The sequence below is a fragment of the Zeus faber genome (assembly GCF_960531495.2).
Source record: "Zeus faber genome assembly, chromosome: 2".
NCBI classification, from domain to species: domain Eukaryota; kingdom Metazoa; phylum Chordata; class Actinopteri; order Zeiformes; family Zeidae; genus Zeus; species Zeus faber.
Genome location: NC_137189.1, coordinates 15,116,693 through 15,142,282, shown reverse-complemented (window position 1 = coordinate 15,142,282; position 25,590 = coordinate 15,116,693). Strand labels below are relative to the sequence as shown.

Genomic DNA, 25,590 nt, shown 5'->3' with positions numbered 1-25,590 from the left:
CGTTGAACCACCAAGTAAAAAAGAAATTGTTACAGCCATAAAGTCTCTCAAAAATGGAAAATCCCCTGGTCAACATAACCTAAATGCAGAGTTTTTCAAGGCAGACGGACTCTACATTAGGATACCAAAGAAGGGCAACCTGAGAGATTGCAACAATTGGTGTGGGATAACTCTCCTATCAATACCAAGTGAGATGATGACGAAGCTTATCATACAACGAATCTCAGCTGCAGCAGATGAACAGCTTAGAAACGAACAGGCAGGATTTCATAGAGGGAGGGGATGCATCGACCAGATATTTGCCATTCGTAACATAATAGAACAGTGCACGGAATGGCAGAGACAGATCTACATCAACTTTGTAGATTTCGAGAAGGTGTTGGACAGCCTCCACCAAGACAGCCTCTGGGACATCTTAAGAATGTATGGGATCCCACGGCACACAGTGGACCTCATAAAGACCTACTATGCTAACTTCACTTCTAGAGTGGGAAACGGTAGCCTCGCATTCCAGGTGAAGACGAGAGTAAGACAAGGGTGTGTGATATCAGCGCTACTCTTCAACATCGCTATTGACTGGGTGATGCGTCGGACAATAGAAGACCAAACGAGAGGCATACGATGGACCTCTTCTCAGTATTAGAAGACCCTGATTTTGCTGATGACTTTGCTCTGGTCTCCTACACTCACAAACACATGCAAGAGAAAACATCACGTCTCAGTGACTTTGCACAACGAATCAGCCTCAAGATAAACCAGAGGAAAACTGAAGTTATGACACTAAACATCCCAAACCCCTTACCAATCCAAATAGATGGAAAAGATCTTCCAACAACAGAGGAGTTCACCTATCTTGGAAGCACCGTAAGACATGATGGGGGAGCACACAGTGATATCAAGAACCGATTAAACAAGGCAAGGAATGCATTCAGAATGCTCAACAATGTATGGCGGTCTCAGCAATACAGCACCAAAACAAAACTCAAACTATATCAGAGCTGTGTCCTTTCCACCCTCCTGTACGGCTTGGAATGCTGGAGAATGACAGCGAGTGACATCAAATAGCTGTCGGTCTTCCACACAAAATATGAGAAGAATCTATAGGATTTTATGGCCCAACACAATATCTAACCAAGACCTACTTAATAGATGCCAGCAAAACAGCATGGATAATATCATTGCGAGACGGCGCTGGAACTGGACTGGGCATGTAATGAGGAGCGAGCCAAACAGCATCCCAAAAGTAGCCCTACACTGGAAACCAGATGGAAAAAGAGACAGGACGACCCAAATCTACCTGGCGTCAGACGGTCGAGGACCAAATGAGAGCTATAAACTTGACGTGGGGAAGTGTCCAGACAACAGCCCAAAACAGACAGGAGTGGATAACCTTCGTTGCTGCCCTACATGTCAGAAGGCATAATGGGCAGTAAGTAAGTAAGTAGCTTCATTGTACAGTTATTCATTAAATATTTCAATCATTTCAACACTTTCAAAATGTATTACAGAAAAAAATAGTTTGGATATTTGCTTTGATTCTACGCAACTGAACGCTTCCATTAACATGATGGGTATAGTAGAAAAAAAAGGTATAGAATGAAGTACTCTATTGGTATCAGTATCACTTTAAGGGTACTGGTATTGTCATTTTTTACCCAGCCTTTCAGTCAACTGTGGACTATTTAGCCTCTTCAGACCACTGTACAATTTGCACCAAGTTTTTTAAATTAGTCTAAAGATGGCTTTACACTAAATCTGAAAAACTACAGAAACATACCGGAAGTCTCATTCGTTTCTATGGCGAGCCTGAAACTGCACTCAGGGGGCTCTGACCTAAGTTACGTATTTAAAATAACGATGTTAGTTGGTTGATGCCATATTCACTATGAATACATCTAATTCTTAAGAATAATTCTTAATAATAAGAATGTGTATTTTCTTTTAAGTATTTTTTAAATACCAAGCTCTCCCGTTTTTCCGACAATCTGATCCATTTTGTTGGATTCAGTGTAAATCTGCCTTGTGGCCTGTTACAGGCTCTATAATAAAGAAACATCACAACACAAAAGAAACACCTAAAATAGTGTTAATAGAACTGGAGGACACAGAATTTTGAACACATGGACAGGCACTAGATAAGGCAGAAAATGTTTTTTGAAAACAACAGAATAATTAGAGGCGATACCGTCCTTCTCATCCACACGTGAACTGCTTCACAGGATTCACAACTATCTCCAGCCTCCATAATTGGAAAAATGAAACAACCATGACACACATGCAACAAAAACACACAGCGGAATGGAGTTCAGCAAAAACAGTATGCGCACGCCCACACACACACACACAAACTTTAATTCCTTGCTACTCACTTGATGTAATAGGGAACCTTGTTTTGTGAAACCGCTCGTTGCCAGGGGAGCTGCACGGAGGCTGGAGAGGTTTAGAGAGGAGAGAGAGATGGAGGGAAAATGAGGGAGAACATTGGAAATCAAAACATCTGCTTACCAAAGTTTGGCTTCAAACACATACGATGCGTAATATTTATACATTGGTGCGGACCGGGTGGATGATTTTTGTTTGCATGATAATGGAAAAAAACAAAACTATCCTTTCCTAAGCGGGGAAGGAGGGAATGAGAGAGAAGATAGGGAACGAGAGAGTGTGGAGAAAAAAAATGAAATTCCGTAGAATGGTCGTACCTTCAGGGAAGAAAAAGGACTACATCGTCGGCATATTGTACACATATAACATTGCAGGTTTCATTACATGAAAACAAGATAAGAGGAGGAGCTGCGAGAACAGACGGTTAAGGGAATGGTAAGAGACGGAAGAGGGGTAGAAAAAATGGAAAGACTGTCAGATTATGATATGAAAAGTGGCAAAAGATTTGAGGAGCTGACAAAAAGCAGCTGAAAAGAAGCTGTTTCTTCTTAATTTAAACCCCCCCCCCCCGCTGCTCTGCTGTTCCCCTCGAAACGCTGCCCGATGCACTTACAGAAAGATGAAAAGACAGCAAGAGCGGAAAAGAGAGCTAGAGAGAGAGATTAGCCAGAGATAGTGAGATCCGCCTGATAGATGGGGAGGGATGAGAAGGAGAAGTCGGGGTCCCTCCGTGTTGATCCCCCGGGGAATATTAAGCGACTGGTGTAATGTAAGCCAACATGTGATGGGGGGGTGTTGTGAAAGGATGAAAAATATGTAGGGATGAGCTCCCAGCTGGAAGAACACACTCGCCCTCTGGACAGTGACTCCTCAAGACTACAACCCCCACCTCCTCTCACAACACAAAAAACACTAATGAGCAACAATTACAGCAGATGGGGAACGAAACGACAGGGCTACTTTATTTAATGCTCTCGTTCTTCCCTCTCTTTTGTTCTCCGCTAATGACCGCTCTCAGGAAACAGGAAGTGGGGGGGGGGGGTCTCAGTGGAGAAGTGTAATTAAGCCCCTGCATCATTCACAAGTACAGGGCTCCCACTGGAGCCAGAATGGCCTCATGATGTGTACATGTGTGTATTTGTGTGTCTACATGCATTTACGGCCCAGTCTGTATAAAAAAATGGATGTAGTGTTTGTGGCAGAATGGAGCTGGAACTTTACAGATGTAGTCAGATAAACACATCTTTGATGCTGGAACTACACCTGGCGAGTTGGCGCAGGCAGAGTTCCGTAAGTGCATGCTTCCTATTGAATCCACGTTAATCCAGTTTTGGTGCTTCACTGCCCATGTTAGCCGCAGCTTTTCTCAATTTTTGCGCCAGATGCCAACTTTTTTTTTGTTTCTTCAACTGCACACCTATGCAAGCCTTTTCCAAAGATATACTAGATCAAACTAGATAGAAATTATTTGGTAAAGAGTGCAATCCATTTCAATGGGTTTTTATATGAAAATCCTATATTGTACCAGAGACCTTGTTTATGCCTGATCGGCTCCAGAAGGTTGAGAGGTGTCATAAGTGGTCAAGTGGTAATCCCCACTACCATTGGTGGGGGCTGAGTCACAGACAAATATATATGCATGTATGAGGTGAAGTTTATCGTTGAAGTTGAAAAACACCCCCTTTTGTACAAGCCAACAAACCATTTTTAAAGGACAATAGTAAAAAGGAGTCAATATGGAATGAGATCGCAACTGTCACTAAAGCATACATTTTCCAATCACATTTAACCTAATCAAACTGGCCCATCTTGATGATACATCAAGTGTGTTCAAAAATATTTAAATAGCTGTTGTTTTCAATATCCCTCCTCTCTCTATGACAAAATTGACGCGCCTGGGGTGCTTCACCACGTAACCGGTGTAGCAGGTAATAAACCAGACTCATCCCTGTGCCTGTACACTGCGCCAACACCCCTGGTGTAATATCTTCTTAATGGGACAATCATTTTCAAAATCACAACCCAGACACCCATGTGAAGAAGTACATTAAATATTGAGATGCTCATTTATTTTATTGTGGAGAATAAATATTGACACTGTATTTCTACGGAGAAGTTTCTTCTTTTTCCACTGAAATCTCTATCTCTCAGTAGGGTGTCGCCCTACTGTCAATATCAATCAAGCAAAGTTTATCAGTGATTCTGCAAACTAGTGTTTAAGTATGTTAATAAAAAAATAGTATGTGTAGTTGATTTAACAAGCTATTTTCCAGCTCCAAGCTCCATATAGTCACTTTTTTGTAACACAAAATATCATGCGTGTATGCTATACTAACTCGACAGGAAGTGTTGGGAGGAAGGGCCGAAGTCTCTGTGAGCCTCCTGGAGTAACTTCAGTCTGTCTTCCACAGCGACCTGGATGGAGCAGAATAAAAAGCAGACAGGAGAGGAGATGATAAGACTGAGAAGAACACACACATCCTGCTGTGAAACCAGAACCGATTGGGACCAAGGTTCAAGTTGGGGTCATGCCCCATTTCCATTCATCAATTAAATTTGGATGGAGGATCCTCTTTGAAATCCAAACCTTTCTCACCTATGTACACAAACCCACAAAAATCCCAAACGAGAAGAAAGTCAGGCCCAGTGCACAGAAAAGCACCTCTTATATTATGAAAGGGTGCTTTTTTTTCCTCTAAAATCTGACAGTCACATTTAATCTTCCAACTGATTCTAAATGAGGAATTAATACCTCCATAAAGTACTTGATGATGATTTGATGATTTGAGCTTTGTGACATGGTGCATTATCCTGCTGGAAGTAGCCGGCTACACTGTGCTCATAAAGGGATGGACATGGTCAGCAACAATACTCAGGTATGCTGTGGCGTTTAAATGATGCTCAATTGGTACTAAGGGGCCCAAAGTGTGCCAAGAAAATATCCCCCACACCATTACACCACCAGCCTGAACCATTGATACAAGGCAGGATGGATCCATGCTTCCATGTTGTTTACACCAAATTCTGACCCTACCATCTGAATGTCGCAACTGAAATCGAGACTCATCAGACCAGGCAACGTTTTTCCAATCTTCTATTGTCCATTTTTGGTGAGCCTGTGCCAATTGTAGCCTCAGTTTCCTGTTCTTAGCTGACAGGAGTGGCACCCGCTGTGGCCTTCTGCTGCTGTAACCCATCTGCTTTAAGGTTTGACGTGTTGTGCGTTCAGAGATGGTATTCTGCATACCTTGGTTGTAACGAGTGGTTATTTGAGTTACTGTTGCCTTTCTATCGTCTCGAAACAGTCTGCCCATTCTCCTCTGACCTCTGACATACACACAACTGTCGCTCACTGGATATTTTCTCTTTTTCGGACCATTCTCTGTAAACCCTAGAGATGGTTGCACGTGAAAATCCCAGTAGGTCAGCAGTTTCTGAAATACTCAGACCAGCCCGTCTGGCACCAACAACCATGACACGTTCAAAGTCACTGAAATCCCCTTTCTTCCCCATTCTGATGCTCGGTTTGAACTTCAGCAAGTCATCCTCACCATGTCTACATGCCTAAATGCAATGAGTTGCTGCCATGTGATTGGCTCATGAGCTATTTGTGTTAACAAGCAATTGTACAGGTGTACCTAATAAAGTGGCCCGTGAGTGTGTGTATATATATAAAATAGTAGTGTGCCATTCTCATCTGATTCCACACTGTGCTTGTATAAAATAAACAACATTTTCAGAAAAACATTCCTCTGTGTTCTCTGTGACGATTGAATGAGCTTGAGACAATGAATGACATAAAAACAACAACAAATAGCAGGGTTAGCATTGAGGTGATAATGTACATAATAGCAGTGTAAGGTTTAGAAGATAAGGTGATTCATATATTTGAGTTACCATATTTCCTTAAATATAAACAGTTACTCAAATAAAAACCAGGCCTCTAATAAATGCTGGGGGTGTGGTCAACACAAACAAATAAAGGCTTAAGCCCTACCTTAAATTAAGACCAGGGCTAGGAGAAAATCCAAGGATGAACTACTGGTGCCTGTGACACTGCATGTGTATAGTATGCCAGTTAAGCATAATGTACATTTTCACTGCTTTATTGTAAATTGACAAATTCATGAATACAATCATGAATTTGTTAATCATCTTTAACACTTAATCGTCTTCAATTCTTTGTGTGAGAGGTGAACCTAACTCTGAGAATTGGAGCAGGTTTTTTTTTTGTCCTACAGTGTGCCGTGTGCACACCTTATAAGTTATTACTACTACTCTATGGAAATGCTTATTTGAAGTATATTATTGGTATTTATCGATCACCGTTGCTTTTTATAATGACAACTTATGCACACACACAGACACACAAGTGTAAATCACCATCTGTGGCCTATGACTATTAATTGTATAAGATCATTTTAATCTGTATTGCTGCATCACCCTTCATTGTTTATCCCGTTTTTGCTGTTTAACCCATTGCTTCCTGGAGTGGAGAAGAAGTGTACTAATACCAATCCACAAGAATAAGGGAGACACACAGAGCTGTGGTAATTACAGGGGAATAAAGTTGCTCAGCCACAGCATGAAGCTAGGTTAAGAGGAGAGGTGGGGATCAGCGAGCAGTAGTATGATTTCATGCCACGAAAGAGGACTACAGACGCAAAGTTTGCTTTAAGTATACTGATGGAAAAGTACAGGGAAGGCCAGAGGGAGTTGCACTGCGTCTTTGTGGATTTAGAGAAAGCATATGATAGGGTGCCGAGAGAGGAAGTGTGGCATTGCATGAGGAAGTCGGGGGTGGCAGAGAAGTACGTAAGAGTGGTACAGGATATGTGTGAGGGCAGTCAGACAGTAGTAAGGTGTGCAGTAGACGTGACGAAGGCAAAGAGAATGTTTATGGATGTGGTAAGGGAGAACCAGCAGGCGGTTGATGTAAGGGAGGAAGATGCTCAGAAGAGAAGGTATTGGAGACAGATGATCCACTGTGGCAACCCCCAACGGGAGCAGCTGAAAGAAGAAGAACCTATTGCTTCCTACGTTCTGCGTTGTTTTTTTTAATAATCATTTGTATTATAGCCTTCCAGTCTACAAATTTTACACAAGGATACAGTACTTGTCTGTAATTGCCGCAGTACATATTTTTTGAGTGATGACGAAGCAGATCACAGGTAAAGCCTTGGGCCATCTCTTTGTTTACACTTAATGGCTGATCATTGTGTGACCCAACAGGTCTGTAAGCCCTCACACTTAACCCATACATATGCAAACGCACCCATTGACCAAAATCTCCACACTCCAATGGGGCAATCCACCCCTTTCTCACTGAGAGGTGAAAATTCCGCTCTGTAGAGGGTTAATCAAATTTCCAGTATACTATAATATGGCGATTTATTTAAAAGTTGGCAACTAATTTGTGAAGTAAACCAGGGAGTTTAAACTGTATCAACAGCAAAACAATCTTGAGTGTTCAGAAGGACCCATAGTGTTTAATCTCTTTAACGTTTGTACAAATTATTATTATATCCCTGGTGTTAATTTGATTCGATCGACTTTTATTGATTGATTTTTAACATTTTTATTGTGCCATTGTTGTGTTTTGGGATTTGGAAAATCAATCCATTAAATTGGGGGGGGTTGGCAGAGAGGCTCAAATGCAGAAATTCTTTGTGATATTTCACATTATTTTAAGTAAAATAAAAATTTGGTAGTTCAAAAACCCTCATTTTGAATCAAAAGGCTGAAGACTAGAACCTATAAATCCACACACTTGGCCACTTTAAAAAAAGGCTAGTGAAAGTTTGAAAATACTCACTTTCATTTATCAAGTATTGCATATCTGTTTTGTCTTACCTCTTAGTAGTACATTGCAGTGTTTGTCTGCATTTTAATTTGTCTTTCTTTCAGGTAAAGACGAATATATTACTTATACACCACTTCTTTCAATTTTAGATTTTTTAATTTTGTTTAAAGATTCCCTGTTTAAATACTCTTTAAATTCTGTTTTTAAATACTGTTAATTTAATCACTTCTATACCCTTATTTTATTTATTATGTAAAGTTTATTTGGTTCTAAGAATAAGAATCTCAGAACTGGTAATGATGGTTGCATTGTTATCAAGTATTTGACAATAAACATAAAACTATAATTACATAGACCTAATTTGAGTGCTCTCAATACAAAGCTATTGAACTTTGTAATTTAAAAAATGTAAATAAAAAAACAGTTCCCATCTTGAAATTAAATAGCTGTGCAACATATAGATTAAAATAAATCATTAAGACCTGTTCTCATTCATATGACAAAAAACAATTGAACTCTGAAAGATAACCTCTGGTTGGGTCAGGGTTAGATGTGAAAATCTGAAATCTCTGAATGTGATTGTGTTTTTGTGAAATAAGCGCCATCTCATGGTGACACACTCCACGCCTTGTCAGGACACATGAGAAGGAGGGGGGATTCCAGGCAAATGGCAACCGGCTGGGAAGTGCATGGTGATTGAATGAAAACTGGCTAAAAGCTGGTTGCAAGTCAGCTGTCAACCGGCTGGAAGAGGCCTCTTCAAGTTACTCCTACTGTATATGTGACGCACCACAGCAAAAGCCGCCATCTCGCGCATTTCTAAAATTGCCAGGAGCTGCCAAATAAGTTGAAAAAACCTTTTTTGAAGGAAAATTTGATTTTTCCAGATTTGTGTTCCTTTGTGTTTTTTTTTAATCTCTCAACATATTTTCAAAACCGAGTATTATTTATAAATAGTTGAAAAATGTTAAACCCTGGAGTTAAATATTCCCATTAGATGACATGGGGAAACGCAGTTCACTTCCTGAGATGCAGAACAGTGCTGAACAACGCCAATCTATGGTTTCCTTTAAGCGAACGTACAGGTGAAGATCACTCATCCATAGTCCATGTGATATGAAGTCACAATGTGAAACCATTTTGATAGAATTCGTACTACTACTTTAACACACAAACGGAGACATGGAGGGGGCGTGTACCAATGTCTACCATAAAAGAAGAAATCCTGACGTCACTGTGACATCACTTCAGTAAACAAGACAAGGATCTGGTTTCACTTGTCTGTGAAAACTAATTTCCCTGTGTTGTTATGGATTAGGAGAAGTGGGTGGAGGAAGATCTAAATCATATAACGGACTTTAATCTGACCAGTGCGATAGATCCAAGTTAGTGTTAGCAGCGCGTACTGGACTACATTTTCCACAATGATAGTCAGTTCTCCGACTGCACAACTGAATCTGATATTACTCCGGACTTGGAGAACATTTCAAACAGCGGATTTCAACCTGAATGTGACGATGAAATGGAATAATTTGAAGAACCACCGGAGGAGACCGACGATATGTCCGATGTTGTTAGCAACGGAAAAAGTTGATGATGTGATGAAGTCCATTGAGCTTGGCACAGATTTTCTGAGACTCATAATATTGATAGACTCTACATTTTGTTGTGTTGTATTTTGAAACTCCAAAATAATTCCACTTTTATAAAACATGTATATTATTACTGTTAAATAAAAGCTTTTTAAAAAACAAAAATAGTTATGTGTTGTTGACGCTGTCTAACGCTATTCGTGATTGGCCCATTCAGCATTATGTTAAGTAGCCATGAGGCTTTGTTTGTCCGCCAACCCCATTTGCATTCTGGGAGGTAGCTGAATGAAGCAAGTCTGGGCAAAACTTTCAAGGTGATTATCTCAGAAAAACGGTTTGCCACACCCTTGTCATTAACAAGTCATAGCTTTAAAAATATTTAGTCATAGCTTTAAAAAGTGACACATTGTTTGGAAGCTCTGATTTTCCACTTTCAAATGATGCGAAAAAAAAAAAAAAAAAGCCGCAAAATTACCCTAAAGTATGCGGTGGGTCACATATGTTAAAATGTCGGCTGTTTACAGTATATTAGACGTGGCCAAAGTGTCAAATAATGAGGTTAACTTATGACAAAGTAATGCCTGTGAACAAAACGTTCAGGCTTCTGACGTTTCCAACGTGATTTTTTTTTTACTCTCTGACGAGCTGAGAGCTTTGATGGATCTCTTTATATGGTCATCTGCTCAAGGCACAGCATGCCCACAGAGCACAGGGCACCCCAGCCCAAGTCTGTCTCGGAAGTTGTTTGACCGTTACACAGACTGTACATACATTTTATCTAAAAAGGACTTGATCACCTCTAGGGTTCCCTCATCCATGTCAACATTATCAGCCAGCGGTGTCTCTGCAACCTCCCCGTCTCCCTGCTTCCCCTGGATCGACTCGGTACCCTGCGCTGACGGTGCGGGAACAGAGCACCCTACGCGCACGTAGCGGAGGTAACGCCCATGCTTTGCGTCTGACTCTGAGCCACTCCGGCACTGCCCAAGCCAGCCTCCAAACCGGAGGAGCGCCTCTGCTCTCCGTCGCTGAAGGACCAGGCCCGATGCAAAGAGCCGAACTGCTCAGCAGCTCGCTGCCAGTGTGGGCACCTGGACTACATATCGATCCAGATTTTAGCAGCGGTTCACTTTGCAGCACCCCAATATAAAATAAAGTTTATACAATGAAAAGCATTCGACCATGAGTTATAAGCTCACAAAACACACACAAATAAACACACACTGCTCCACTGCCCCATAAACTCAATATTGACCTCCCCCTGCAGTTCATCTGTCTCCTCAGTTACTTTGGGGGTTATTATGCTCCATCAGGCATATCACCATTTTATTGACAGTCTGGGCAACTAAAATGGATGAATGAACATGAACGCACACCTGTACACACAAATACACACATGCATACACATTCATAAGGGGCAATGGTGGACCGCTAAAGACCTTCTAGGTAGAAGGGAGCTCATAAAGATAGAGTCGACAGCTCGTTTTCTCTGTGCCCATAAAATTAGTGATATGGTCAGCGTCCCACAGCGAGCAGATTGGGAAGGAAACTGAAACGTCAAACCAGACGGCTGGACTGACTTTTAAGCTATTATCTGTCGTTTTCCTCCACACTGTCTTGACATGAAGGCTTTTGACATGAAGGCTTAGGGCATGGACACACATGTAGAAAGTGAACTACAGGTCAAGACCCATTGTCTGATTTATGAAGACTGTCCATGTCTGCAAATTTTATAACAAAAGCTGTATTCCCAGCTATTTCACAAGGCAGAATGCACAAACAGGCTGTTTCTGTCCATCTGTGTCCTTCAATCTGTTGTCATCACATCCACACTGTGTGGGCTGGATGTCCTCTCGCTGCCACTGGGCACAACAGGTCTCTATGCCATGCCCTGGCATGAGCTGGTATGGCCTGGCTAAAGATGGAATGATTTAAAGTGACAGATACATACACAGTTTTGCATCAGTTTTTCCTCAGGATTCCCCCATGTTCAAAATAATATCCCAATTACTAAAATTGGACACAAAGATCAATATTATCACAGAAGGAAAGCAACTAACATTTCCTGCCTTTTTGAGAAGCATGCCTTTAAGGGAAATTGTGGAAATACATGAATCATTATGTTCTATTGCAGTGGTTCCCAACATAGGGTCCGGAGACTCCCAGGGAACCTTCAAAAGCTGTGGCCAGGTGTGCCTTGGAAAATCTTCAAATTCCACTTCCACACAGGATGGAAAGAGAATGGACATGAACAGAGAAGATATAATGAAATATTAAATAGATAAAAATATACCCCCTTCCCACTTACCCTGAAAGCCGTAAATCTACTGGCAATGTTCCGTATTGGCGTCATGTGGGAAAGGGAGTAAATTTCCCCACTCTCGACCTAGTATCATACCAGCAAAATGCAGGTATGGCTGTGAATGGAAGTATGTGGGAATGGAAGCAGTAACGTTGCCGTGAAGGGGTGGAGCCGAATCGAAATAAAGCATAAATAGTTGGTGTGGTAAGTTCTCCTACCACACGCCACCCAAGTGGCGTTTCCAGGGAACTCCAGCACAGAGAAACAGAAGAGGATGGGTTGTAGAGATCAATTTATTGTAGAGAGGAGGCTAGTTGGAATCAGCCAGTAGCAGATGGAACATGTCATAACAGGGCTCCTATCCTGAGTGTGTGTGTGGATGGGGGTTTTAACCTGCTGCTCGTTAGCCCAACCAATGAGAAACTGGTATGCAGCCACCCTCACCCAATCACCTAGATCCAGGTCAGGTGTGGCTGCTCAAACCATCCCATCCACACACAACACTGGGTTTTTACAAATATTTATGTCGTACAAATATAAAAAAAATAGATTTGTTTTTGGGAAGAATAAAAAAAACATTTGGGAAAGTGGCGAGTCTGATCCGAACCATGGAGCTCGTCTGCGAAGACGTGAAATAAGACGTCCAGTCTTTCGGGAGACATCTTTATAGTCTTAAATTGTATTATTTTTCTTCATAAAAATGCCACTCAGAGCCTAAATGTGTCTATTAGAGTTAAGGTGCGGTGCGGAATATCAGGCACAAGCGCATTGCTTGCCTGCCAGCTGCACCACCGCGCGGAGCTGGAGGGAGTGAGCGGACAGGGAGAGAGTGTAGGACCGGTTGAAAATGATCACATTGATTTAATAACATTGGGTTAGGGTTATTGGGTCGGGGACGGGGGTTCTGGAGATGTGGAGCGAAGCGCTGGTCTATAAACTGAACAGGTTCTGTTGTCAAGTCTTGTGTGATGTCAGACCCTTCTCGCGTGGGCATTACGTAATGTAGTCCTAACAGTCATCTATGTGGGAACAGACTCCGTATGGAACTTTTCCCTAGAGGAGGCACTGGGGAATGACTACCTTATCCCTTTACCAGATATCTTTTATCCAGCATTGTTACAGATTTCATGTGAGAAAGGGACTGAAGTTAAAGAGAAGTTATTTCGTAGTCTTCTATTAATTGAGTGATATTTGGTGAAAAAGCCTTTGTGCCTGGTAAAAAAAACTTTCAGAGGAAAAGGGATTAACGACTGCAAGGAGAAATCAACAGCTGTAAGCTTTCTGCACACAAAAAAATTTAATTTATCGACAAAACAAAATGTAAACTTTTTAACTGCCTATGGTCACTACAGTGCCAGTCTCACCTTTTCTCAAGGCTTCCTTTTATTGTTTTTTTATTATTCAAACGGATGTTATTATAAATTCCGTTTTCATTTTACTCTTACTTTTTTAATCGACCATCATCTAGTCTATTCTTCTGTAAAGTACATTTACCGTGTGAAAAAAAGGGACTATACATATAAAATTTGACTTGACCTATGACTTACACTATTCATCCATTGACATTCATGATTACACTGCACTCTGCACTCTTGTTATAAATTTAGATCGTGCAGTTTTACTTTTAACTTTTTGCTGCATTTGACCTATAAATCTTTCAAACTTTAAATATCAAATATTTAGTATTCACAAAATATGTATTCATTTTTATGTATTTGTTTTTCGATTTATCTACCTATTTGTTTGTTTGTCTATCTTTTTATTTATTTAATTATCTATTATTTTTTTATTTATTACATATTTATTCATCCAGTTATTTATATCATATACTACTATTATTATAAATATTATATTTTTCTCTGTGTTACTGTAGTTACTGTAATGTTTATTTGACTGTACCATTTGACTGCACGTGACAACGAATCTTGAATTTCTGGACCCACCTGCAGCAGCTTCCAGCGCATGTTGAGCTGGTCCAGCTGTCGGGAGGCGGTGGAGGACAACTGGACGTCCATGGGGCTAAGCTCGGAGGATAGCTCATTGACCACGTGCACATCGTGGCGGAGAGGAGCGATCTCCTCTCTAAGAGCCTGTCCAGGGAAATGAAAGATGTAATTTGTGAGAAGGAGTTGTTATGAGGGCAGTCAAACTATTTAAATAATTAATTGTGATTAATAGGATGATGTTTGCGTAGTTGATCGTGATCGACCTAAATGTTTAATATCCTCAAATTTGACCCTAAAGACAGATTTTTCTATTTAAAAAGCACTGCATTGAGTTATTGCCATCATCATTACTATGATTTGATTATTGACAAGAGAAAAACAAAACTATCTTTAACAATTAAAATAAAAATGTATCTAAACTTTTATTTATCCTGAAATGTCGACTGTTTCTCTGTCATGAAGTAAGTGTACAATAAACTTTCCTAACTTGGTTTCTTCACAAAGCCAAACACTGATTTTAAATACCTTATAAAGCATAACGGTACAAATCCAACACCCACAACATTGACCCTCTCTCTCTCTCACCGTGGTCCTCTCGATGTGGTCCTGCAGGGAGTCGATCAGGAGGTCCCCGACGGGCTGCCAGGCCTCCTTGGTCTCCTCGGCCCGGACAAGCCTGAGGTCCAGCTGGTCCATGGAGCTCTGGAGCTCTTGGAGCCGCTCAAGGGCGTGGTCCACCTGGCTCTGCCAGCCGCCAATGTGGGCCCTCAGCCGCTCCCAGCGCTCCCGCACCTCGCCTGTCTGCTTGCGGATGGCCCTGGCCACACCCCGGGCCTTCTCCTCAGGGGTCAGGTCTGGTGTGGGGATGAAGGGAGGAAGTTGAAGGTGGTGAAGCATTGACGAGATTGACAGAAAGAGACAATGCAGGATAGATAGGAGAAGGATGGGAATTGAGGATGAAAGGGAAAGATGGGGGTGGAAAAGGTTGGCAGGCAGTCAATACATGATTGAAGGGACAATGGGGGAAAAAAAAGACAGATGGAAAGAGTAATAAGGGGATGAAGTGGGACAGAATGGTAAGAATGTGGGCAGGATGGTTAAGTGGGGCAAAGAGACAGACAAGAGATGGAGGGAGTCTAGATGAATGTGTGTGGGGTGTGGGGGGGCAAAACACAGCAGGTCCCTCAGCCTACGTGTGCAGTTTATGCATTAGAAACAAAAAATAATTTACAAGGTATGTAAACCCAAACTGAATCATATTTCATTGTTCAAATAGAAACACACTTTGAAATCTCTGTAACTGGATAATACCTTTATATATAACTTTTTCTCTGCACATCATATTTAATGAAAAAATAATTTTCTCTAAGTAGTTGACTATTTCTGTTTTAGCTCCACAATCCCAAATGTTAGATCTGCATCACGTCTTGGTGTGACTTTAGTCAAGGCATCAATTTGTTGCATACGTACATCCCAGCAGTGTCAGCATACAGAAATAATGTGCCTTCAGCATATTAGATGAATGAAAAAAAGGTATTAACCATTCATTTGGTTCTAACCTAGTTAGGAACCGTTGATTTGAGGGGAAGGGCGCTAGAACAAAATGATAAAAATATTGGTGCTGTTGGAAAATCAATAAATCACTATTTCAGCCCTATTCCTAACAGTGTGTTTGTGATAAGATAAGCATCATGCAGTCTTTACACCACCAATCTCTCACCCTCTCTGCCCTTTTTTCTCTCCACCCCCCCGAAAGAAAGAAAAAAACAAAAAAAAAAAAAAACTAGTCAGGGCATCTGCATGGCGGAGATAGACACGCAGCATCAGTGTTCCTTTTTGATAAAGAAGCTTCAGAGACGTGAAGTTGGGTGGGGGGACCTCATCCCCCTGATTAGTTCAGGGGAAGGAGCAGCAGTGGAGAAACAAGGCGAGGATCTTAGGAGAATCAAACTTGTTGAAACTTAATATCAGTGTCATCCCCAGCTCCGCCTCTGATCGCCTTCTTATCTAGTCACACAATGAGACGTCGCTTTGATATCGGCATCAAAGATCAGAAACAACGGGCCATTCACCCGCACTCCGAAGTCCGCATCACACCCCCGTACACAGTGTATTTTGGCTGCTTTAATTATTTACACAGTGGGGGGGGGGGTTTTTGACTTTACCCACACTCATCCGGCCTCTGAGACAGAATGCCATATAAGCTGTTGGTTATTTGGGAAGGCTTCCATCTTTTAGCGCTGTTGATCACCACTTGGCTCTTTGGGTTGATGGTATCTCGAGTAACTACAGCGAATATAGCATTTTGATAATGACTTGTTTGAATTTATTTTGCTTAAGAGTAAAGGAGGAAAAAGAGCATTCAAGTACCTCTGTTGAAAGTCAGTAATATCTCAACACAAACAAAGTAAACTTTAATGACAATAAAACAGTTTCTGCTGCAATTGAGATATTAATTGTAATATTAATTAATTAATCCTCCTAACATCTTATGTTGTTGAATGCTTAATCCAAACATTGTTGTTTGAGCATGAACCAACCAGTTTTGGGCTGCAAGTTCTTGCGTGGCTCCCCAGGGCCTTCAATGGGCTGGTCTGCCAGGAATGTCCGGGCTTGGTCCAAAGTGCTGATCACCAAAGGCTCGCGTTCCTTCAGCTCCGACAAGAGCGCCTGAAGAGAGAAAGAAAAACAAGTGCAGAAAGGGCAGGTCAGAGTCTATGTGAGAGTGGGGAAAACACACCCACCCTCCCATTTAGTGGTCAATAGAAGTCTATTGGAGCCTGTTGATTGCAGGGCCTTTTTGACGAAACTGTCATTTGAAACGCCTGTTGTGTGAGGTCTTAAAAATGTGACCCGGAAAGCGCTCCACTAGCCCACTTCCTTTTCAAAACCCCAGACTGACTCACAAAGAAACACAGCGAAAAGGTGGGATAATTTTGTAATTCAGCCTACTTTCATAGAAATATTGACTGCCTTGTCTTTGCAACTTGCCTTTGCTGCTTCCGCGTGTACAATTTTGGACTTTTGAATGTCTCCTGACCACATTGATGGCAGCAAACTCTAGATTAACCCTATATTTCATATTTCACCAGTGTTTGTTTTATCAGTTCTCACTTTTTCCCCTGGCAAAAATAATCTCTCTTCTCCCAATTCCACCTAAATTAACGACTTTCACAGTATCTTACAGAGGAGGCACTTTGTATAAACAAAGGGTAAGCAAGGGTTTGCCCTCGGCTTACGAAGGAAACAAAACCAAAAGCTACAATACCAATTACATTTATTGCATTACGTTACGTCATTTATTAGAAACTTTTGTCGAAAGCGCCATCGAATAAGTACATTTGTCTGTAAATCCAAACCAATGTATATCACAGCCAAAGCCATCTGAACCTTCTCTAGGAATAAGTAGCATGATTAGAGTTAGATAATTATTTTGGCAAATTTTGGGCAGAATGAGGGAACAGTGTGGATGTTGTTTATGTACTGTACTTGATTTCGTGAAATGCTCAAACAAAGGATTTCCACTCATAGAACCACAAACAAATTGCCTTCACACCACAGACAGAACCACACACAACACAATGTCCCTTGAAGGCATCAAGGGTCAATTTTCTAATACTCTTGCTGACATGGAGTCCTCATATATGCAAGACCACAGAAGCCAATACAAGCTGAGTCAAAGGGGTGCGGGGAGGTTGGATGTGCGCTGTGCATGCAGGAGTCCTAATTATTCCCCTTTTAATATAGGCTCAACCCCAAGGGGGACTGTGCCTATTGGAGTGTGTGATTGCTGCACACTGGCCTATGTGGTCTGGAGATCCTACGAGGCAACTCAATGACACAGGGGGGCTGGCTGTTATACAGGCTATCAACTTAGCAGACAAATGCGGGAAGTTGAGGATTATAAGGCGCCAAAAATGTTGGGTAGAACCAATTGGCTGCCAGAGGAGTATGTACTGGGTTGAGTTGGATGAGTGTTTGTTAAGGTTTGTTTGTTTCTTTCAATAAAATAAATCATGAATTCTCTGGGCAAAAATTGACTTTCAGGAAAGCCGGATGGCAACCAAGGAAGTTCGGTGACTCTGGAAAGCCAGCTGACTTCCAGGAAAGACTGATTTGGGTGTGTGAGGCCAGCAACCTTATGCACAGCACTCGCAAGAGGGCACCAACCAAGCTACGGAAAGAAATACCCCGAGAGTCTCCTGAAGGGGGGGGGGGGGTGAGAGATTCATCAGGATAGGAAAGGGAAATCCATCACTTGAGGAAAGAAATCAAGGCTCTCAACAAACAGTTCAAAGCGCACATGCAGATGAAAGGGAAGGCATCAAGGACTTGAAACACACCAAGCCAGGTGTAGTCAACTTTGGGAACATCTCTGCAGACTACGGTGCGCAGGAAGCACTCGGAAACAGAAAAAGGAGAGGGAGAACAAAAGAGTTAATTTCAACAAAGACCCTTTCAGGTTCACCAGAATACTGCTGGGTGAAGGATAATCTTGGAGACTGGCATGGCTCTATCAACATGGACTGTTGCTGAGACTCATGTGGCTGTTGACAGTGTTTGAAGTTTCTATGACAAGTGTGGAAGCAGTGGAGAGGAAAATAAACAAGCACATCTGAAGGCGGCTGGGAATCCCTCCAAGCTTTACTTCAATAGGACTCTATACAGTATATGATCAGGGTAGCTACAACTCCCCCTGGCATCCGTGGTGGAGGAATTCATGATGGTAAAGTGTAGAGACATGACATTCAGAGACTCACAGGATGAACAAGTCAGACATGCAGGCGTAAATACAAGATCAGGGCGCAAGTGGGCAGCCAACAACTGTTTTGCACAAGCTGAAAGCATGCTGCAGCTACAGGAAATCATTAGAATACCATGCACTGGAAGACAAGGTCTCGGAAGTATCCATTTCCAACAATAGAGGAAGGCAGACACCAGAGAGCGGGGAGCCATGACCCAGAAAGAAGTGTGGAACCTAGAGGAGGGAGGAGGTAGATCAAGGGCTGTGGAGCTTGCGTCCCAGGAAGCCTGGACCAATTGGGACCTCCCCAAGAGTAAGATCACATGGGAGGATCTATGGAAGCTGGAACCTTTGAGCATCTCCTTCCTGCTGCGATCAGTGTATGACATGCTCCCAACTCCAACAAACCTGCACAGTGTAGGGCATGAGCGAGGACCCACTATGCAATCTTTGTGGGGAGAGGGGCACCATGGAGCATATCGTGTCAGGGTTTAAAACAGCCCGCACCAAAGGAAGATACAGGTATGCGGCGTGACAAAATGCTCATGACCCTTGCTAATACAGGAGCAGGAGAGACGCAAAGAACGGCATACACATGCAACACCAACACCATCAATCAAGTTTGTGAGAGAGAAAAGCGATCAACCACAGCAAGGACATCAAGAAACAACCTACTGCAAAAGGCTTAATCATGAAACTAGAGGGTGGACCTGGGAGGAAGGCTGCAGTTCTCTCAGGTCGTACAGACAACCCTAAGGCTGGATGTGGTTATGTAGTCTGAAGAGGCAAAGAAAATCATCCCGATCGAACTCACAGTCCTGTGGGAAGTGGGCTGTGACCAAGCCTTTGAAAGAAAAAGCGGCAATTATCTGGACTTATTGAATTACTGAAAGGCAAAAGGATGACAAGCATGGCTATTCGCTGTTGAGGTTGGCTGTAGAGGATTCCCTGCCCAGTCAGTATTGAAAATGCTCACACCCATCGGAATGACAGGAAAAGAGCAAGACAGCATCTCGCAGGATGGGGGAGGCAGCAGAAAGAGCCTCATGCTGGCTATGGAACAGGAGAGAGGAGCCAAGCTGGAAGACAGGAGGAGGAGTTGGGCAGTGATCTGGCCACCACCAGAACTGTACTTTATGATGAGAAAAAGTTTGTTGAACGATGAAACAGCTAAAGTAGGCAAAGGAGTGAAGGATGGACACTATAGATAATCACCCTGTTGGGGTCTAATAGCAGTTTGTTTGTGTGTCTCCAGCTTTTGCACTGTGCTACAAATGTATCGTTGGGGATTCATTTTAAAATAAAAAAATAACTCCTTCGTTCCAGAGGAGTGGGAGTTGAGAACACTACAATGACAATTTTCAACCAGGCAACCCCTGGCGGATTTTTGCGCTCGCACTCGAATTGAGCCTCCCCGCTCTAGACAAATTTAATCAGGCCCTGCTAATGAATGGTGTGCTCGGTTCCAATGATTTCTTCACCCGGCTCATTTGGTGGAAATGTAATAGGCTGGTACCACAGTGAGGGGACCTTGAGAGGGAGAGGGGGGGAAATGTAACACGAGAGGAAGGAGGATAACAAGGAAAGAGAAGGAGAGACTGGGTGGGATGGAGTAAGGAAGGAAAAACACCTGTACCAACAACTAATTTTTTGGCATTTCGTTCTAAATTTTTCATTGTGGCTCTAATCAGGCGTGAAGATGTAATTTACTTGCTGTTCAACAAGGAAAATTATGCACCACAACATTTTTCTGTTACAGTATCTCATCTCAGGCCACTTTGCAACAAGGTATTGGAATGGAAACACCAGTTCTATCTCAAGGAAGTTCCTCCTACAGCAAATTATTATTGCATCCACATACTTGACACTCTTCTTGTGACCACTCGTAAGAACTCTCCTAGGACAACTCGTGACCACTCATAAGAACAGATGACATTTTTTCCCCATTCACTGGCTTAAACAGGTCCCTTAAATCCACAATTTATGCTGTTACAAAAATTGTATGCTAAACTTTTGGTGATCTCTGAAAGAACAACTTCAAAAGGGATCAGATCTTTTTGTTCTGGGGTGCCGTTCTTATGAATCACATATACGGAAGGATGGGTTGTATAGCATTTATTGGGTGTCAATAACGCTAATTCACAATTCTCATCAATGCCATCATTTTAGGTGGCATTCATCATATTTACAGAAGTTATTTATAACAGTTCACTCAAGTTACAAGAGTTTTAGGAGTCAGTTAGTTGGTCTTTTAGAAAGAATTTTTTTCCTAGGACATATTGTGTGTTATCACCGGGTGCGTTGCATTACATTTCACTGCATATATGTATGAAAGTATGTATATGTATGTGACGAATAAACCTCTTGAATCTTGAATCTCTTGAATCTTTGCTGAATAATTTATCAAAAATGTTCTTGAATGAGGCCAACACCGTCTCCTTCGTGCACTGGGTGTTTGTCTTTGGAGTTTACAGCACTGTGCTCATGACTAATCTCCAGCATGCCTGATTACCTCAAATGAGAACACAACACACTCCCTGTGGAGCCACCTGGGTCAAAAGTAATTCCATCACTTGGTTATTTTGCTTATACATGGTTAAATTAAAAGAAGTCAGGGATCCCCCCTAAAACCTCTCTTAAATCCAACCGGCCCAAAGGAGGATGATGGTTTGGGATTGAGGAGCTTTGCAACCATAGCAACACAAAGCATCACCTGCCGTTACTTTTCTTGTTACTATTCTTGTCTGTCATGCTTCTCCTTTTGACATACTGAGGCTTCAGAAGAAGTTCCACAACGTGAAACGCCGAAAAGCACTGCTTCGCTTTGTTAGAACTTCCAACGTGTTCAGAAGATGCATGGCGCATGGGACGAGTGTTTGGAGAGGAGGGCGGGGAGGGGTACAAATCAAATATGTAGAGTTTTAAACCAAAATAAAAGGCTCTTTTCTTTCTAGGAAATCCAGACGTGCATCTCAAAGATAAAGCCACAACTCTCTATAGATGAAAGGGGGTCAGGCACTACTTTGGGATTTTTCCCTCAAGGTCTCACCAATGGCTACAATCAGAAGTTCTGATGTTAGATGAAAAATATGATCCAGTATCATAGTGACCTTGGCTGCGCATGTGTGTGTTTTGTCTAGATCTGCCTGTAGACGTGTTGGAAGTGTGTTTGGGTTTTGGTAGTTTCGGTGTGTGCGCACGTGCATTCAGCCGAGCAGACGGTCTTATCGCCGTAAGCCCTGTGCTGGAGATAAGTGGACGCGATAGCATCACAACACAGCAACTTTCAGAACGGTGCCAAAACACAACTCTGTGCTTTATAAATCCTTCTCTCCACCTTTGTTCAATATAGCCCCCCCCCCAATCTTTCTGGAGTTAAACAAAAAAACGCCGTTGCACTTCTCAAAATCACAAAGAATATGATTGTATTTAGAGGGTGCACAAATAATACAAGCCTATTTCTAGGCTTAGGGGCTCTGAGAAAGAAAAGTCCATTTGACAGTCCCTTACTCTCTCCTCTTCTGCCTCCTGTCACTCAAGCTCCTTCTTGAAAAATAGAAAGGCCCAGGGAGACGCTCTGTCCCCAGAAAATCAAAGCTAAACATTGCAAATTGTTCTTACTTAAAATGTAAGCAGGGCTGCGGCACGGAAATTTGTCATGACCCTGCTGACTCATGTTTCCCTCGCAAAACAAGTAGTTCAACAATAGAAGAAATTCAATAAGATTGTGTGGGGGCCGATCAAGAAGGACGTTCGGTGCGACTAGAGGCAGGGATTTTTGTCAGCATTTTCCCAGTCGAAAGGTAACAATTAGCAGGCAAGGCCATTCATAGCTAATAGCAAGTTTTCAATCCAAGCTGCCAAACTGTGGCTAAGGCCTCATTCCGCTGATTTTTTTTAATTTATTTATTTTTTTTTAATTTAGTCCCTTTAGTGTATCTGCTTACAATGTCAGAGGACTGTCATGATCTCTAGGTCTAGTCACAACTACTTTTGTTGGACTTCTTATGTCCCAGAAATAATCACAATAAACAATATTATTGTTTTAATTATTGTTTTAAAGATTAAGATGATCAGATTATTCATTCATTGTAATGTGAAAAAAATTAAAATATTCAAGATAATGAAACATTAATTAATAGCCTGGCATCCGGGTGGACGACTCCGTCATCTTCCTGCTACATCGAGCTCTCTCTCACCTGGAGAAGCCTGGGAGCACTGTGAGGGTCATGTTCTTTGATTTCTCAAGTGCTTTCAACACCATTCTGCCTGTGCTTCAGAGGGACAAGCTGCAGTACACAGGAGTGGACGATTGTCTGTCTTCCTGGATCCTGGACTACCTCACGGACCGGCCACAGTACGTGAGGTCTCAGAACTGGGAGTCTGACAAGGTCATCTGCAGCACAGGGGCCCCGCAAGGAACGGTCTTGGCACCTTTCCTCTTCACCCTCTACACTGCAGACACACAGCTCAACCAGGTGTCACCTGCAGAAGTTCTCTGATGACTCTGCAATCGTTGGACTCATCAAAGATGAGGACGACAGGGAGTACAGAGAACTCACCATGGACTTTGTGGACTGGTGCCAGCAGAACTGCCTCCAGATCAACGCGGGGAAACCAATGAGCTGGTGGTGGATTTCCGCAGGCGCAGACACCCCCCCTCCTCTTACAAGTTCCTGGGTGTTCACCTGAACAATAAACTGGACTGGACCAATCACATACATGCACTTTATAAGAAGGTGGGGGTGGTAGCTCAGGAGGTAGACTGGTTGTCTAGTAATCTAAAGGTTGCTGGTTCGATCCCAGGCTCCTCCTGCTGTAGTGTCCTTGAGCAAGACACTTAACCCCAAATTGCTCCTGATGGCTGCGTCCGTCGGTGTTTGAATAATTGTATGTCGCTTTGGATAAAAGCGTCTGATAAATGACAAAATGTAATGTAATATAAGAAGGGTCAGACCAGACTATCTGCTTAGAAGACTTAGGTCCTTTGGAGTGCAGGGGGCTCTCCTGAGGACCTTCTTCAACACCGTGGCGGCATCAGCCATCTTTGATGGAGTGGTCTGCTGGAGCAACAGCCTCACCACAGCTGACAGGAAGAGACTTGACAAACTGATCAAGACGGCCAGCTCTGTCCAGAGGGGGCCCCTGGACCCAGTGCAGGTGGTGGGAGAAAGGAGGATGATGTTTAAGCTTGTCATCCATGAAGGAGAACGAATCCCACCCCATGCACGAGACTCTGATGGCACTGGGGAGCTCCTTCAGCGATAGGCTGCTTTACCCAAAGTGTGGGAAGGAGCGCTATCGCAGGTCCTTCCTTCCTGCGGCTGTCACACTGTATAACCAACAGTGCAGCCAGTAGACCAACACCCCCCCCCCCCCCCCCCCCACACACACACACACACAACTGTGAAAAAATCCAAGTGAAATTTTTTCATGTAAAAAAAAAAAAAAAAAAAAAAAAAAAAAAAGAGTGCAATCCCTGATGTGCAATGTGTCAAGATATGTGCAATACACTTAGTACTATCTGGTTCCTATTTATGATGATTTTTTTATTTGTATGTTTCTATATATTTTATATTGTTTATAGTGTGTACTTGATATCCTCTTTATTGTCTGCTGTCCCCTTTTTGCTGCTGGAACAATGTAAATTTCCCCGTTGTAGGACTAATAAAGGTTTGATAAAACCACACAACCAAAATAATTAATAAAATTTACTCTCTGGCTTGAGTTGAATTGTTGTCTTTCTTTCTGGTATCTTGACCTGGTTTGCTGTTGCTGTGTGTGTCTAGCTGCATGAGCCTCGCCAACAGTGAAACTCCGGAATCGAGAGCAGACGAGAGGACAGAAGCAGCGCGACTAGAAATGACAGCAAAACATGTCTCAGCATAGTTTTTCTATTCATTCGGCTCAGTTACATTCATTTCTAAAATGGTTTACACAACACAAGTATTTATTTACAGTTTTATATTATTCACAGTATTTGTGGATTTAGAAATACATTAATGTCTCAGAATTTTTTAAACCTAATACGGATTTGTAAACTTTAGTATTTATTGATCTTTTCCCATTTGTAAAGGTATTTATTGCATGATATGTATTTGTGAAGTGGTAAATGTGTTTTTAAACACGTTTCACAGGAAACATAATTTTTTTTAAACAATTTGGCTACATTACGTCATTTAGCTCGCACTTTTGTTCAAAGCCATTTCCATATATGTTTTTCCATAAGTTCAAATATAAGTAGAGTATTTATGGATATAAAAAACGGATTGATGTTACGAGCACCAGAAAGCAGCAAGTCGTTTTGATCGCAAACTCTCACGTGACTTGAACGCAGCATCTGTAGGAGTAACCGTGGCAGAGAGTGGTTGCTAGCGTAGATAAAACTCAGGCAGGGACTATGATCGTGGTCACTGTCAAAACTCCAAAAGGAGGAGATCGCGATTTCAGAGGATTCGTCTGTCGCCGAGGTCCTTTTCAGGGCGTTACTCCCCGGCACTGTGAAAAAACACGCTGCCCAAGTCGTATAATTGTCGGGAAAACCCTGCTGTTTATTCTGGCATCGTGTTGGTGACATTCTTATGTAAACAAACACACCTTAACACAACAGGCAATTATCAAGGTCATGTCCAAATGGTACGATAAGTCGATATTGTAATTATCGCGACAGGCTTAGAGATGTCTGACCATTAAACTGATGTAGAAGAAAACACATTAAAAGTTCCATTAGAAATAGGAAATTATTCAACGTCAATTACAATACATCTCATCCCTGGGAGATAATGTTGGTCCCGTGCAGCACTTGAAACCAATTCATTTTC

General features: G+C 42.2%; 1 protein-coding gene across 6 annotated transcripts in view; it reads right to left on the bottom strand.

Annotated features, from left to right (window-relative positions):
- Positions 1–25,590, bottom strand: part of utrn (utrophin) — a gene marked incomplete at its 3' end in the record, with an annotated part of 307,813 nt that overhangs the window by 65,848 nt on the left and 216,375 nt on the right. For all 6 annotated transcript variants that reach the window (XM_080024447.1, XM_080024442.1, XM_080024445.1 and 3 more), the window contains 5 exons: positions 16,566–16,695; positions 14,611–14,879; positions 14,023–14,169; positions 4,719–4,797; positions 2,370–2,430 (listed from right to left, as the gene is read on the bottom strand). In XM_080024447.1, coding sequence (XP_079880573.1) covers positions 2,370–2,430; positions 4,719–4,797; positions 14,023–14,169; positions 14,611–14,879; positions 16,566–16,695 — 686 coding nt within the window. The remainder of the gene's footprint in view (positions 1–2,369; positions 2,431–4,718; positions 4,798–14,022; positions 14,170–14,610; positions 14,880–16,565; positions 16,696–25,590) is intronic.